Here is a 15,294-nt window from a genome sequence, read left to right as displayed (position 1 = left end):
TTGCCCGTTTTTGCTTTTGGGAGAACTTGCTGCTAAGTCAGAAGTGGACACACAGCTGTCAGACATCAGGATGATGTCAGCCATGTTTACTGTGCAGTGCTTAGATTAGTTCCCATGAAGAGTCTGCTAACTGAGGAGGTAGAAAAGATAACAGATGCTTGGGAAACCACCCCTAACGTATGTGTGCGTGTAGGTGAGTGGATCCGTGGGCAGCTGCTACCTCCTGTTGAATGTAATTCTGTTAACATTATTCCTTTCAATAGAGAATGGGCAAAACTCTGTGGTACAGGAACAGCACTTCATTTTACCCCAGGTTTGCTCCTATAAGAGTTAGGGTTCCTGCAGAGAAAGTTAAGCATCCTTGCCCTACAGAGGAAGATACTCACTACATTTGGGTTGCTACTTTTCTGGAATAATTTTCTGTAACAGAAGCCATTCTGCCAGTAGCTATTACAGCAAGCTGCTTGGCTTTATTCTTGGAAGGATTCGACTTTTTTATTAATAAGAAAATCTTTTACAATTATGCTTGGTGGTGTGGGGTAAATGATGACTGCATTTTCTTGCTCAATTCACTTCAGGGTCTGGAGAGAATCTCACTAGGTGTGAGAGGCCATCTTTCCTCTAGAGTCCTTTATTGAGTATAAGATAAGCAGACACATTATGAAATCTAATCTTTTCTGAAGTCTTCGCTTCATGCCATTACAGACATCGTCCTGGACATATTATTGGCCTCTCTAAGCAAAATGTTTCATTTTCCTGGCATTGGACTTCGTAGATTTTTCTCCCAGCTTACATGTGCAGGTGAACAGTGAAAGCAAAGATGTCAGGGAGTTTCAAGCAATTATTTTAGCTGGGTCTAGAAGGAGCAATATTGGAGTGGCCTTTTAGTAGCTGTCTGAATTGATTTTGCTTTCTGTCAGGCTGTGCTGGTTCTCACTTTGCCCATAAGTAGATTTGGTTTGGGGCGGCTCTGTCTCAGCAATAACAGTGCATGATGCCCTCTTTATTTCTCAGAGCTTTGTGTCGTAAGAAATTTCTTGATTTTAAATTTTAATTTGACACTTGGAAATGTGTCTGTGTTATCTTAAATAGGAAGAGGTCTGGAACCTCAATTTTGCTTCAACTACCCCCCTCCAGGCTGGGATTCATTGCGTGATGTCTCTAAAAACCACTACTCAAATTGGAATGTCTGTGATCATTGAATACAGGTAAACATAATAAGAACAAAATTGTAAAGAATTCTATAAATTTAATGACACTTTCCTCAATGCTTTCCAACACTGCTTTTTCATTTGTAACTATTACTACAATCTCTCATTATATATTTCATTTATCTGCTTATTTATTATTAATATACTCTACTTTGAGCATAAAATTTGCAAAGGCTAGACCTTGTGTGTTTTTATTACCTTTTATAAATTCCTCATTAAATCTCAGCTGAAAAATAAAACAAAAACATGCACACACATGAGCAATTAAATATTTGGCAGTTAAAAGATAAAGACTTTCACACAGCTTCCATTCCCCTAGTGCTTATGGGATAAAAGAATTATTTGATAAGTGAGTTTATGATTTCCAACTTTACATTGATTGACTTCATTGGTACAAACAAGACAATATGCATTCAGTAGAAGTGAGACCTCTGATTTTGAATTCTGTGGTTTCTTGGGCTAATAGTCACTGCTCTTTAGGCAGCGGGTCCTGGGAGAATGGATCCAATAAATGAGATGGACTAAAGTCTCATGCAAAAGCCAATTTTATTCAGAGCCTCAGACAGTTTATACTCTGAGGGTTAAGAAAGGTCACATGGGACCGGGCAGTGGTGTCACACACCATTAATCTCAGCACTTGGGAGGCAGAGCCAGGTAGATCTCTGTGGGTTGGAGGCCAGCTTGGTCTATAGAGCGAGATCCAGGAAAACTACACAGAGAAACCCTGTCTCGAGAAAACCAAAAAAAGAAAGAAAGAAAGGTCACATGAGTTAAGTTCTCATGAGTTCAGGGTATATACAATCACAAGGACAAGACACATGTTTTTTTTTTCCCTTGGAGACATATAAAGGATAATTTAAACATGTAATTGAAAAACCTTAAGTAATTGAAAAGCAAGCAATAACTAGTAATCTGAGGGAAACTCACACCTATCCGATACACATGGGTGTAGCAAGAAAACACAGTCCAAGAACAACTCCTTGTTTTTGTAGAAACTGAGGTCACAAGACTCTTGTCTTGTTTTCTTGGAATATTCTCACAAGCACTCAGAATTCTCCTCACACAACACCATTCCTCAACCAGTGTTGAAACAGTAGTACTCAATAGGATGCTTTCTAGAATACATTGAACTACAGAGACCACGTGGTCACAAGAGCCAGCAACCAACTTACCATGAGTTGTTAAACTATGTTGTCTGGTAGGTCAGATATAATCAGAGCCTCTTTAATAAATGATAATTTTCAGTTTAATAAGGTAATTGATATGAAATCCTGTTATAGATTGAGTAGTATCTGTATGTCCTTCAGAAGGCCCTATAGGTAGCTCATCTGTAATGAGCATATGTTAATAATAGATCCATACACATAGTGTAGGAAATTCTCCAAGTGTTTGTATGGCTGAAAACTACTAGTTTAAATGTCACTAACACCATCAGAGGTGTGTCACCCCAGCTGACATTTATCTGTAACTTCATGGGCAGTCCTAAGTGAGAGTCACAGCACTGAGCCTACTCAACCCATGCCACTGTGAATGAAAACAAAACAGCAGTGTTTACAGATCTGTATTTTGGAGTCAGGGTTTCCATGGCGTAGGAAAAGGAGTTGACAGGGTGAACTTTGACTGTTGGTCCTAACAATGTCCCCTTGGTAAACAACACACCAAAGATCATGATGTGCTATACCTATTTTTTGATCCCATGAAAACAAAAGGACTAGTTAAACCTGAAGAATTGGTTTTACTAGAACTGAAAAAATAAAAATAAAAAAGAATTAGGGAAGTCAAGTGATCAAGTGTATTGGTGGATAACAAAGTTGAATTCATGATTTTTAGCAAGTAGTTATGGCTCAAAAGGGTTTTGGTTGATCACCACTCCTATTCTGATATAATTACTTGAGTAAAAACAAAATGGGAAGTTTGGGGCTAGAGAGATGGCTCCAGTTAAAAGCACTCACTGCTCTTGCATGGGACCTAGGTCTAGTTCCTAGGATCATGTCAGACAGCTTATAACCCTCTGTACCCCAGTTGCCAAGGATCCCATGCCTTCTAGCCTCCATTGATACTTGCATGCATATGCGAAGATAAATAAACACAGGCACACACCCATACACATAAAGTTTTTAATTGTATAGATATTTTTAAATAGTAATATTGACACATTGATTATATTATCCCATTTCCAGAGCTTCTATATAATGATTTTTGTGGTTTTCTTGCAGAAATTAATGTATATAAGGTAATAGCATATTTGAAGTCATGGTGAAAATTCCTCAGACCTTCCAAATATTCAGAAAATTGAGTTTATAATTGTACACATCTAGAGAATGGCAAATTTCTAAAAAGCCTGGAAAGGCTTTGACTTAGTTACTATTTTATTTGATGTGAAGAGACACCATGGCCAAGGCAACTCTTAAAAAAAGTCTTTCATGGAGGCTTTCTTACTGTTTTAGAAGGTTCGTCCATGATCATCATGGTGGGAAGCAGACAGACATGGTGTTGGAGCAGTAGTTGAGAGCTTGACATTCTAATCCAAAGGCAGGAAGCAGAGAGAAGGAGTCAGGATTTGTGCCTGTGCATAGAGACCTGGAGTCATTCTTCATCTAGATGAGGCTAACTGACCAGCAAACCCCAGGCATCCACCTGTTTCTGACTCCCCAGTGCTAGGACAGCAAGCAGCTACCACCATGCCTGATCTCTTTCCATGAGTTCTCAGGATCAGACTTTGATGCTTGCACAACAAATGCTTCACCATCAGAACTGTCACCTCAGCCCTTAAGTGCCATTTTATGAATGATCAGAAACACTATTCATGTTTTGCACCAAAATTTTGATCCTTTTTGTGTTCAGTTAAATCAGGCTGTTTATGTTCCTTTTGGATAGCTTAGGTGGTACTTGTTCTCTAGAAGGATAGGGATTTCACATAAGCATCACTAAGTACATGCAACTCTATGTTGGGTGCATTTTCTCCTCTTCCTTGCCTGTCCCCTGCCTGCTTTCCCTGTAGGTACCACCACTTGTGACTCAGTTTTCACTAACATGTCTGTTGAACTATCTAATCTATTAAATGCTTTTAGCTGGAGCAGTTCACTTAGCAGTTTCACAGGTTCTGGGAAAGATGTGAAGCCTTCAGTTAGAATTTGAAAGAAATTGAACTGTAAATCTTCATGTATTTTTCTGTTTGTCTCTCTGTCTTTACCTATACATTTACCCACACATACATGCATGCATGCATCCAAGAGCTAACAGCCATGTTGTCAAAACCTGAATGGTTGAAGGCTTGGGAGGATGGCATTTAAGCGTATTTCGTCAGTTGGAAATGATTGTTTTCTTGTTTGAAAAACCACTATCTGTACCTTTATATTCTATAAAAATATTGACTCATGAGCTAATATAGAGATGCTATGTCAATAAAATATATTTAGATATTTGCAAATGATAGCCACATTTTCTCTCCAACTTCAAGTGTCTCCAAATTCTAGGACAAGTGTTTTGCATCACTTAAAAAAAAAAAACTCTTTTGTGATCCTGAAATAATAATAATAGCAGAACAGCTGGGTTTTGAAGCTTGTTAACTACTAGCAGTAATGGAGAGGGTACCTGAACTGGCCTACCCTGGTAATCAGATTGGTGAATACCCTAATTGCCATCATAGAGCCTTCATCCAATAACTTATGGAAGCAGATGCAGAGATCCACCACCAAGCACCAGGCTGAGCTCCGGGAGCCCAGTCAAAGAGAGAGAAGAGGGATTATATGAGCAAAGGGAGTCAAGATCATGATGGGGAAATCTACAGACAACTGAACCAAGCTCATAGGAACTCCCAAACTTGAGATCAACAGCTTTAGAACTACATGCATGGAACTGGACTAGACCCTTTGCATGTGGGAGACAGTTGTGTAGCTGGGTCTGTTTGAGGGGCTCCTGGCAGTGGGATCAGGATCTATCCCTGGTGCATGAGATGGCTTTCTGGATCCCATTACTTGTGGTCAGACACCTTGCTCACCCTTGATGAAGGGGTGGGGTAGGGCTTGGTCCTGCCTCAACTGAATGTACCAGGCTTTGCTGTCGCCCCATGTGAGGACTTACCCTTTTAGAGGAGGGGATGGGAGGAGGTGGATCATGGTGGGGGAAGGTTGGGGTGGGCGGAGCAGGAGGAGGGATGAGAGGGGAATCTGTGGTTGGTATGTAAAATGAATAAAAACTTTTTTAAATAAAAAAAATCATACTGTGATGTAGAGATGGGGAAAGGCCCTCCAGGGCTGTTGGCAGGACTTCTGAACCTCTAATGAATAAAAGGAGGACGTGAGTTTCTCCATGGAGTCATGCATAAGAGACACAGAAAGAGTAAAGTTTAGAAGCATAATTTTGTAAACAACATAAACAAAGAAATTACATTTTAGAAAAAAAAACAAGGTTACTTCATGCTAATGTTCTCATTATTATTAAATAATGCAATATTATTGCTTCAGAGAATCATGTTTAAAGTACCAGCATGGGATTTGTTTCTTGTCTTATAGGCTCCTAAGGAAAACATTTTAATTGAGATCATCCCCAAATAAGCAATTTGCTAATTTACTAATAGTACTATTTGGCAAGAGAGTGGAATATTAAGATCTGGTTCATGATTTAGAATTTCCCAGGAAGAAAGTCATGGGGTAAATCTAAGTTTCTCTTCAACTCAGAACTTGATATGTGACCTAGAAGGGAAGACAGTACCAAAAACCAGAGCAGAATCGAGAATGTCTAGTACCTCCATGCCATATATTGTTCCAAAGAAACCATGATTCTGCACTTCTGAACTGTCCTTCTGACAGAATGAGCTTCTCAACAGACTGTAGGGGACAACAGCTCACCTACCACTGTGTCAGATCTCGTCACTAGGAGTGTTGAATGTTGTTAGGTACAGAGTAGAATAATCAACATCCGTTTATATAATTCCCTATGAAAGCTTCAGTCCCCACACATCTCCTGGAGCCCCGTGAATCTTTTCATTACAAAGTTTGGTAAGCAGTGCCTTATTTGAGCCAATGTGCAAGAGATGAATTCTAGGCATGTTCCTGTCTCTTCTGTTAATTACTTCCATCATACGTGTTTACTGTCATTTATCTTCTCCTTCTTATCTCCTCCTTCTTTTGAGGCCAGGTTTCATGCAACCAAGACTGGCCTCAAATTCCATATGTTAGCTTTAAATTCCTGATCATCCTGTCTCTGTCCCCTTGTGCTGGAACTACAGGCAAGCGCCACTGTGTCTTACTCTGAATTTTACAATTGATTTCTATTTTCTATTGTAAGAGCCTTTTAGCATGAATCAATCTCCTCCAAAAAATAAAAGCAATAAGAAATAGAATATATAAAATGCAGAAAAGAAGTTGTTCTGAGGGATTGGCTCACATGGTCAAGGAGCCTGAAAGGTTCATAATATGTTGTCTAGAGGCTGGAAGCCTAGAAAAGCCAGTGGCATCCTTTTATTTAGTCTGAAGGCCTGAGAACCATGAGTTCTGAGTTCAGGATTCCAAGCCTGTGTCTGATGGCCTGAGAATCAAACACCCATGTCAAAGGCAGGAAAAGATAGATGTTCCAATTCAATCAGAAAATAATTTTACCTTTCCTGTGATGTTTATTCTTCTGGAACCCTCAGTGTGTTGGATGATGCCCACTGTATTGGTGAGGGCAGTGTTCTCTAATGCAGTATATCTATGCAAATGCTAATCTTTTATGGGATCATCCTCACAGACACATTAGTCAGTAATAGTTACCAGCTATCCATGCGTCTGTTGACCTAGTCAGACTGAAACAACAAAATACCAGTTAATAATCATACCCTGTAAATAAAGTCAACCCATGGCTTATTGAGTATTTTTACTGAGAACTCTAGAGATTATACAAGCATTAAACAGCCTCCATTACAGGTGAGGTATATATCATTTGGAAGGTAAAACACATGTGTAAACAGAAATCACTGACATAAACATTGGATGGCTGATTAGGAAACCACTGACTATACCTGAAATGAGTGTTCTGCTGAGTGTACAGTGATCTTTCAGTTCTTTTAAAAAATTACTTTATTTGACGAATGTAGTTCATCCATGGTCCAGCCTCCATACTTGTAAGGCCACCTCTTCTAGTGACCTGCATCAATCTGCTACATGAATTTTCTCCTGTCTTTTTGAACTGGCTTCCTTCCTTCAGACTGGCAACCTATTTTACGAAATGAGTATTCTCTGGATACTTCTTCAGTCTCACGTCTTCTCATTTTTCCTATTTCCCATCTTGTTCCTTTCAACTCTGTCCTCCCAAAGCCTGGGTTATTTTTAGATCAGAAACATTCAGCATCTCTCTGATAATTACATGTATTTACAAAGCTCTACCGATCTTCCTCAGCCTCCACCTGCTTTTTGGTGAGTCAGCTGCTGTGCGGACTTCTTCCCTGTCATTTTTCTAGAAGTATTGTCAACCTTCCCATGCTCTCCCTTGACTAGGGTTCATGTCTTTCCCCGGTTGTAAGGCTTTGCTTGTGTTTTGTAGCTGCTTCGTTTTCTGAGATGTAGACTAACCCTCAAGGACTTGAGTATTGGAATCACACCAAAGCTACTGTAGTGACTCTCATGTGGTAACTGAGAAAGAGGATTGGCAGCAGAGAAGACCATGGGTTAAGATAGATCCGGACTTCTGTAACCTGACTCCTTTGTTTTCAGACTGGTGATATTTGAGGATGGTCTGAACTGTTGAGTAGAAATCTCTGCGTGTATAAATGTTTAATTTGCCTTCAGTGCCAGAGAGATAGGTACTAACTTTTAGGAGTGTGGGCTACTCTTTTATATCAAGACCAGGTAATGTAGTTGAAAGCAACTCCACAAACACCACTGTGGGACATACAAAGATCTCTCAAATATGAGACATACAAAGATCCTCAAGGGACACAGATGTGGTTGTTAGTACATTGTGTTGATTAGTGGTTTCCTTAAGTACTTTTAAGACTGGAAAATTCTAATTCGAAATGGTTAGGTTTGGAAAAGTGATGATGGGAAGTGTCCTGTTGTTTAGACCTCTCTGTCCTTTGGCAACCTGACTTGACTCCTTGATCTTCCCTTATGTTAGCATTTAAGAACTAGTTCCCCTCTGTTCATTCTAAATATTCACATGTTTTATCTTCCCAGAGATTTCTAAGTCATTTGTAATGAAGCCTTTGTTTTATACCTTTACACCTTTTAGGCATATCTGGTATACTACAGCCTTCTCCCTAACTCTGCTTTTTTTTTTGATGTTTCCTTGGTGTTATCTGGAATTGTACTGAAGATTTGCAATTCCTGTAATGAACCTTTGTCAAAACTAAATTGTAACAGATGGGAGCTATAATTTTAGCAAGGTTGGAATACTGGTACAGAGTGAAGAAGTGTTAATGATTCAGGGGAAGAAAAATTGTCTCACCGGTGTCCCCATGGGGGTTTGTGCCCCTCTTTGTTCAACTCATGCCTGTCTCCAACACCCACCCATCATCAAGACTGCACATGTGAAATACCCATTCAGGTCTTCTCAGCTGTCCCCACCAGTCATCCATTGCCCGTTCTGGGTTGCCTAACCAGATTCCCAGAAAGAGAAGAAAATTCTTTCATTGGCTTACAATAACCTGCCTGTCCTTGTCATCTTTTAAGCTAAGTTTTCCTTCTCTAAACATTTGGGAACACTGAGGAATCATATGAATGTGCTGTCATGAAAAGTATGTCATCAACAGATCATTATAACAGCATTGTGGTGTTTTTATCATCTCTGATACCTGTGGCTAGCATTTATGTTCAAATAGCAAAGACAGTTTTAATAATTTAAGCAACTTGACAAATCATTCAGCTAGAAAGAAGCAGACAGAACTCAAATTCTGTCTGCCTGGTTCCCTTTTTAACAGATGTTCTTAGCTACTATTGCTGAGTTTGATGGTATTGAAACACAGTAGACTTCCTTGGGTAATTTCCTATTGCTATTCACATGAAGAAATTAGTACAGTAGTTGGCTAGGGAAAGGACATTAGTAGTAGGACTAGTAGTTACATTTTTCACTTGGAGGAATATCAATTCTATTCCTGTTTGATTTGTTACAACTCTTAAGTTCTAAATTTTACAAAGAACTTCAAGTATTCATATACTTTTTTGAGCTGACTACTTCTGTGCTGGTTAGTTTTTTATCAATTAGACACAAGCTAGAATTATCTGGGAAGAGGGAATCTCACCTAAGAAAATGCCTCCATCAGATTACCCTATTCCAGCAGTAGGCAAGAGTATGGAAGAATTTTCTTGACTAATGATTGATGTGAGATGGCCTAGTCCACGGAGGGAAATGTCACTCCTGTGCAGGTGGTTCTGGGGTTCTACAAGACAGCAAACTGAGCAAGCCATGGGGAGCAAGCCAGTAAGAAATGTTTCTCCAGTTCTCTGCTTCAGTTTCTGCCTGAGGTTCCTACTTTCAGTTACTGCCCTGACTTACCTTAGTGATGTGTATGACAGACAAACCCTTTCCTCCCCAAGTTGCTTTCGGTCATGGTGTTTGTCTTAGCAATAGAAAAGCAAAAGAAAGCTGTTTCTTACTATGTCTCCAGTACATATTTTTGTATATTTAATTCTATTTAATTATGAATATTATATAGTCAGAACTGCAGGCTTATGTGCTACTGTTGATAATGAACAATGACCTCATCAATGGTTATTTTGAACAGTGGTTATTTTCAGTGTCAGCAGATTATTGACAACATGTAACAGCAGTTCAAGGGTTGAAGATGTAGCTCAATAGTTGGGTACTTGCCTAGCATGTACAAGGCTCTAGGTTCTACTCTTTTTTTCCCTCCTTATTTTTTAATTAAGAGATTTTCTATTCATTTTACATGCCAACCACAGATTCCCCTGTCCTCCTTTCTCCCACCCCCCAGTCCTCCCCTCAACCCACCCCTCATTCCCACCTCCTCCAAGGCAAGGTTTCCCATGGGAAATCGGCAGAGCCTGGCACATTCAGTTAAGGCAGGTCCAAGCCCCTCCTTCCTGCACCAAGGCTGTGCAGTGTCTCACCATAGGCACTGGGCTCCAAAAAGCCGGCTCATACACTAGGGATGGCTGCCATCCCCACTGCCAACTAAGGACAGCAAAAAAAAAAAAAAAAAAAAAAAAAAAAAAATACAAATGGCAGTTCATGGTGGGGGAGGGGTGGCTGTCAGTTATTTTTCTATTACTGGGAAGAGATGCCAAGAGCAAGGCAACTATTATAAGAGAAAGTGTTTAATTGGGGTCATGCTTACTGTTTCAGAGTTTTAATACATTATAATCATTGTGGGGAACATGGCAACAGGCAGGGGGATTCTAGAGCAGTAGCTGAGAGCTACATCCTGATCCATAGGTGGGGAACAGAGGACTGGCATGGGCTTTTGAAATCTCAGTTCCTACCCCAATCACACACTTCCCCCAACAAGGCCACACCTCCTAATCCTTCTCAAATAATGTCACTCCCTGATGACAAAGCATTCAAATATATGAGCCCATGAGGGCCATTCTTTTTCAAACTATCATAGGAACTCTCAGAAATTAGAGAAGTTTAAAAAGAATGTGTTTCCTCTTCCATTTCCCTGAATAAAAGGATGATGAAGACATAAGAAATGTATATTTGGGGTAGTTTATATGGGATATAAGCTGCCTTAAGCAAACCCTGCAATATATTTATGAGGACACAAGAGCTTGTTTCCATTTCATGTGTTCAGTCTTGTTTCTAGGAACTTAGTCACCTGTGCACAGACACCAATGAAATAGCATCATTTAGAGTGAAGGGGCACACATGGCTGTAAATAATTAAGCTGTGTCCGTACATGATTTCTCTAGTTCTAATATGCTAAAGTGTCCATCAGTCCTTAGTGAGCTCCAGGCTGTGGACACATGTGTGTTGAGACCATTCTATATACTAGGCTTTTGTCCCAACAGAGCTCTCAATGGGTTTGACTACAAATTTGGGAACCATGACTAGTATATGTGCTTTTATCCTTGAGTGCTGTTTTAACATGGACCTAGCAAGGAGATGTAGGCCAGTATAAGGAACACTTTTACTAGGCTCTTCAGGAAATGGTGAGGTCATTCTCATTTAATTGCTGGGTGACAGCAGTAATTTCTATCTTCTTTTCTCTGAATATCTCAGGTATATGAAACAACTATGTTAGTAGCAGCATGTTTAGAAACCTAGACAAACTGAAATATTTTAAAAATCAAGGGTTCTCTTTGAGGACCCAGGGTTCTACATCTTGTTCACAGTAGATCCCTCAAGTGGCCTCTGACTTATTACTTGTCTGCAAGAAACAATCTAGGCTTTTATTAGCTCATTCATCCTCATCATATTTTTTATTATTCATATCATTTTGTCTTTGCTATTTGGACTACATTCCATGTTAGATTACATCAGTGAAAATACATCAGTTGCACAGTTCTCAACTACCATCAGTGATTCTGTGGTGGTGGATGTAAGGGATACAAAAGGTAGTTTCAGAGTGCTTCAAATAATCAAAGTTAGATTCAGCAGAAGCAGAGGTGGAAACCGTCCAAAAGGCTATGGCTCACGCCACAACACATGTTTTCCATTGACGGCTGCTGTTCTTCAGTTTTCATAATTACAACTTCAGGCTGCATCCCTCCACTCTAGGATGCTTATTCCATTTGTGGCTTGCCCATTTCCTGTGCATTTCCTTCCTCCAACCCACCCCTCAGCCACATTAACATTACTCCCATTCACAATGGGTACCACCGGTGCTCACAGCAGGTTTTGGAAAAGAAATAAAAGGAAGTAAGGTTGCTTTGTATTAAAATATTTGGTGAGGAGAGGCCCACATGCTTGGCCAGAATGGGACAATTGGAAAAGTAGGGATTTTAGCAATCTACATGACTTCTTTTTGCTATTGGCTTCTTTTAGCCAAGCAAGTAACTGGCTGGATTTCGCTGAAGAGGTCAAAGTAGGAAGCATAATAACAATTTTAACTGGAAACAAAATTGAGGCTGCTCATTCATTCTGAGTATATTGATTAACAGTGTTCATGAAATCTTACAATAGACTTAAGTCTGTAGGTCAGTCAGGGAGATGAATGCACTTCTTTCAGCTGTGAGCAATGCAGCCCAACAGAAACCAGTGAGCATGAGTTAAAGCATGTAGAACAAGTGTACATGCTCATATGCATGCCTGTGCTCCTGAGCTCCTGGGAAGGAAAAAGGAGAGAGCCATGGGAGGCCATGTGGGTCCAGAGCTGTGCTCAGGGAACTGGAAGGAGAAGGAATGGCGTTTTGCTCAGTAGAGCAGGGAAGTAAACAGTGGATGGCCAGGCCCAGAGTGGCCTTTCCTCCTTCTCTAGCTTACCGTCCTCTGTGTCAGTCTGTCCAGCAGTCTCCACCTTTTCTCGCCCTACTCTTCCCCCTGTCATAGTCCTAGCATTGCTGCATTGAACAGGACACTAGTCCCTGGCTCTTTCTTGGACCATCATTCCTCCCTCTGCCACCCAGTCCTCAACAGTAATACGGGCACATACCTTTCACTTTCTCAGAGACTGAAGTGTGGTTGATATATTGTGCACCCCAATAAGCTTATCTGGGGGTCAGAGAACAGAACAGCCACTACATTAAACATAGAGGTCAGGCAGTGGTAGCACACGCCTTTAATCCTAGCATTCCGGAGGCAGAGATCCATCTGGATCTCTGAGTTCAAGGCCACACTGAAAACTGCTAGGCATGGTGACACACACCTTTAGTCCCAGGAAATGATGGCAGGAAGCAGAAAGGTATATAAGGCGTGAGGACTAGGAACTAGAGTCTTTTTAAGCTTTTAGGCTTTTAGCAGCAGTTCAGCTGAGATCCATTCGGATGAGGACGCAGAGGCTTCCAGTTTGAGGAAATGATCAGCTGAGAAGTTGGCGAGGTGAGGTTGGATGTGGCTTGTTCTGTTTCTCTGATCTTTCAGTATTCACCCCAATATCTGGCTCTGGGTTTGTTTTTATTAATAAGACCTTTTAAGATTCATGCTACACTGAAGTCTCTTTCTGACTGGTCCCATAAAGCAGTTACATGCTGACCCCTCAGCATTCATCACCATATGGCTCGCTTTCTCTTTCTCCCTCCTAACTCCTTTAAACCACAGTGAACATTCTCAGGCATCTTGTTTGTTCATTTTTCTGCTTTCTGTGACACTCTTCTAGGATAAATACCGAAGATATTTTGTTTGCAACCACACTGAGCATGCAGTGAGTGCTCAATACAATGTGTGTTAAATCCGTCAGTGGCAGTGGGGTCTCCATTATGTTTAGGGCAGAGAAAACTTAGCATTCCTTTCCATTCCCTAAGCATGGAGCTGTTTGTGAGAGGCAGGAAGAATATACAGTGAGTGGTGAATGGCGAGCAGTAGCTGGTGTTGCTATGACATTGTAGAGTCACACATCCCTTCCTTTGTCCTTCCTCTGAGTCTTCAGAACCTGGAAAACAGCAACCTCGGGAGTATTTCAAAGAGATGGACTTGAAAGGAACAATTATGTGGGTTGAACCAACATTAGTAAATTATATCAGAAAAAGCTGCTGGCTCCATTCCTTTTTCAGTATGTTTGGACATTGTGGCTTTTGTAGAACGCAATTTCTGTGCATAATGAACAAAGATGTTATGTTTTCAGCCTGCCCCTTGAAGCTCCTCTGTACATTTTCCTGAGTAGAGTACCCATCTTGGCTTTGTACTATTCCCACCCTCCTCAAAGTAGCTTTGAATGAATTTGCCCATCATTGTTAATTTAGTGAAAGAAGTTTGGAGAACCTGTTGTTTTGAGGGTTTTTGTTTTTGTTTTTCTCATAGTAGCACACCTCTAGCTCGCTGTACAAGTGGGGCTCAAGTCAGTTCCAATTGCAGCTGAATTGGGTCCTAGATGTCTGCCTAAGACATGAGTTCTTCAGTTACCCTCTTTAGGTTTCTAATGAAATGCATGGTGACAATAAAACATCCCTTATTCTGTTGATGTACTAGATTTTAAAAAACTTCCTATGGTGCCCACTTCCAACCGTTTATATTTACTCTCTTTCCTCACATGCCTCTTTTTGCATCATCCCAGCGACCGCTCAGGGGATAAGTCCTTCTCTTCTCATAGGCAGGAGACCAAATTGCTGTTCATCTAACACTATCTTCATAAGTGGGTGGTTCTCCTGTCTGCTCCCTATGGAGTAACCTGCAATGCCCTTTCCATTCCTTAGCACTGCAGCGACAACACACATCCCTGCCAGTCGGACATGAATATTGAAGGAGCCTGGAAGAGAGGTTACACAGGGAAGAACATCGTGGTGACGATCCTGGATGACGGCATAGAGAGAACCCACCCTGATCTGATGCAAAACTACGTGAGTGTTCATTGTGGCCAGAAGTCCCCCCTCCTTGGGAGCAGGGGACTCCCGTTGGGATGGTCCGAATGTGGGAGAGCAACTGACAGACGGAGCAGGAGATATGGCGGGTTCTGTGCTTTGTTCCCTTCTGTAAAAGGAGAGCCCCTGCAGGATAGGAATCACAAGATAACAAAGTCCTTCCACTTCCCCATGCCTTTGATGGCGTGACCTTCAAAAGGAGAGCCATGAAGTGTTAGCAACCCTGCCTCCAACACCATCTGTTACCAGCCACGCCCACTATTCCCAACAATTCAGGTAGACAGACAGGCAGCATGGTCTTTGTGGAAAAGAGCAGGCTGAGAACTTTTCTCCAGCCTGCTACCCTTTTCTTCCCTACTTCTTTTTTCAAAATGTTTTTTTAACTTTTTGAAATTATAATATAATTGTATCATTTATCCCTCTCTTTCCTCAAACCCTCCCATATACCCCTTCTTGCTCCCTTTCAAATTTGTGGCCTCCTTTTTCATTAATTGTTGTTACAAACCTATATATTATGTGTATATATCCATACATATACATATATATATTCATGTTCTTAAATATATATATATATATATATATATATATATATATATATATATATATATATATATATAAATACAACCTTCTCAGTCCATGTAATGTTGCTTGTATGTATGCTTTCAGGGCTGACCATTCAGTATTGGATAAGT

General features: G+C 40.6%; 1 protein-coding gene across 4 annotated transcripts in view; it reads left to right on the top strand.

Annotated features, from left to right (window-relative positions):
- The window catches only part of Pcsk5 (proprotein convertase subtilisin/kexin type 5), a 434,887-nt gene that overhangs the window by 119,307 nt on the left and 300,286 nt on the right, over positions 1 to 15,294 (top strand). For all 4 annotated transcript variants that reach the window (XM_076560923.1, XM_076560919.1, XM_006995970.4 and 1 more), the window contains exon 4: positions 14,438 to 14,581. In XM_076560923.1, the coding sequence (XP_076417038.1) occupies positions 14,438 to 14,581 (144 nt within the window). The remainder of the gene's footprint in view (positions 1 to 14,437; positions 14,582 to 15,294) is intronic.

The sequence above is a fragment of the Peromyscus maniculatus genome, chromosome 1, assembly GCF_049852395.1.
Source record: "Peromyscus maniculatus bairdii isolate BWxNUB_F1_BW_parent chromosome 1, HU_Pman_BW_mat_3.1, whole genome shotgun sequence".
In the NCBI taxonomy this organism is placed as follows: Eukaryota; Metazoa; Chordata; class Mammalia; order Rodentia; family Cricetidae; genus Peromyscus; species Peromyscus maniculatus.
This window is presented reverse-complemented; position numbering and strand designations above follow the sequence as displayed.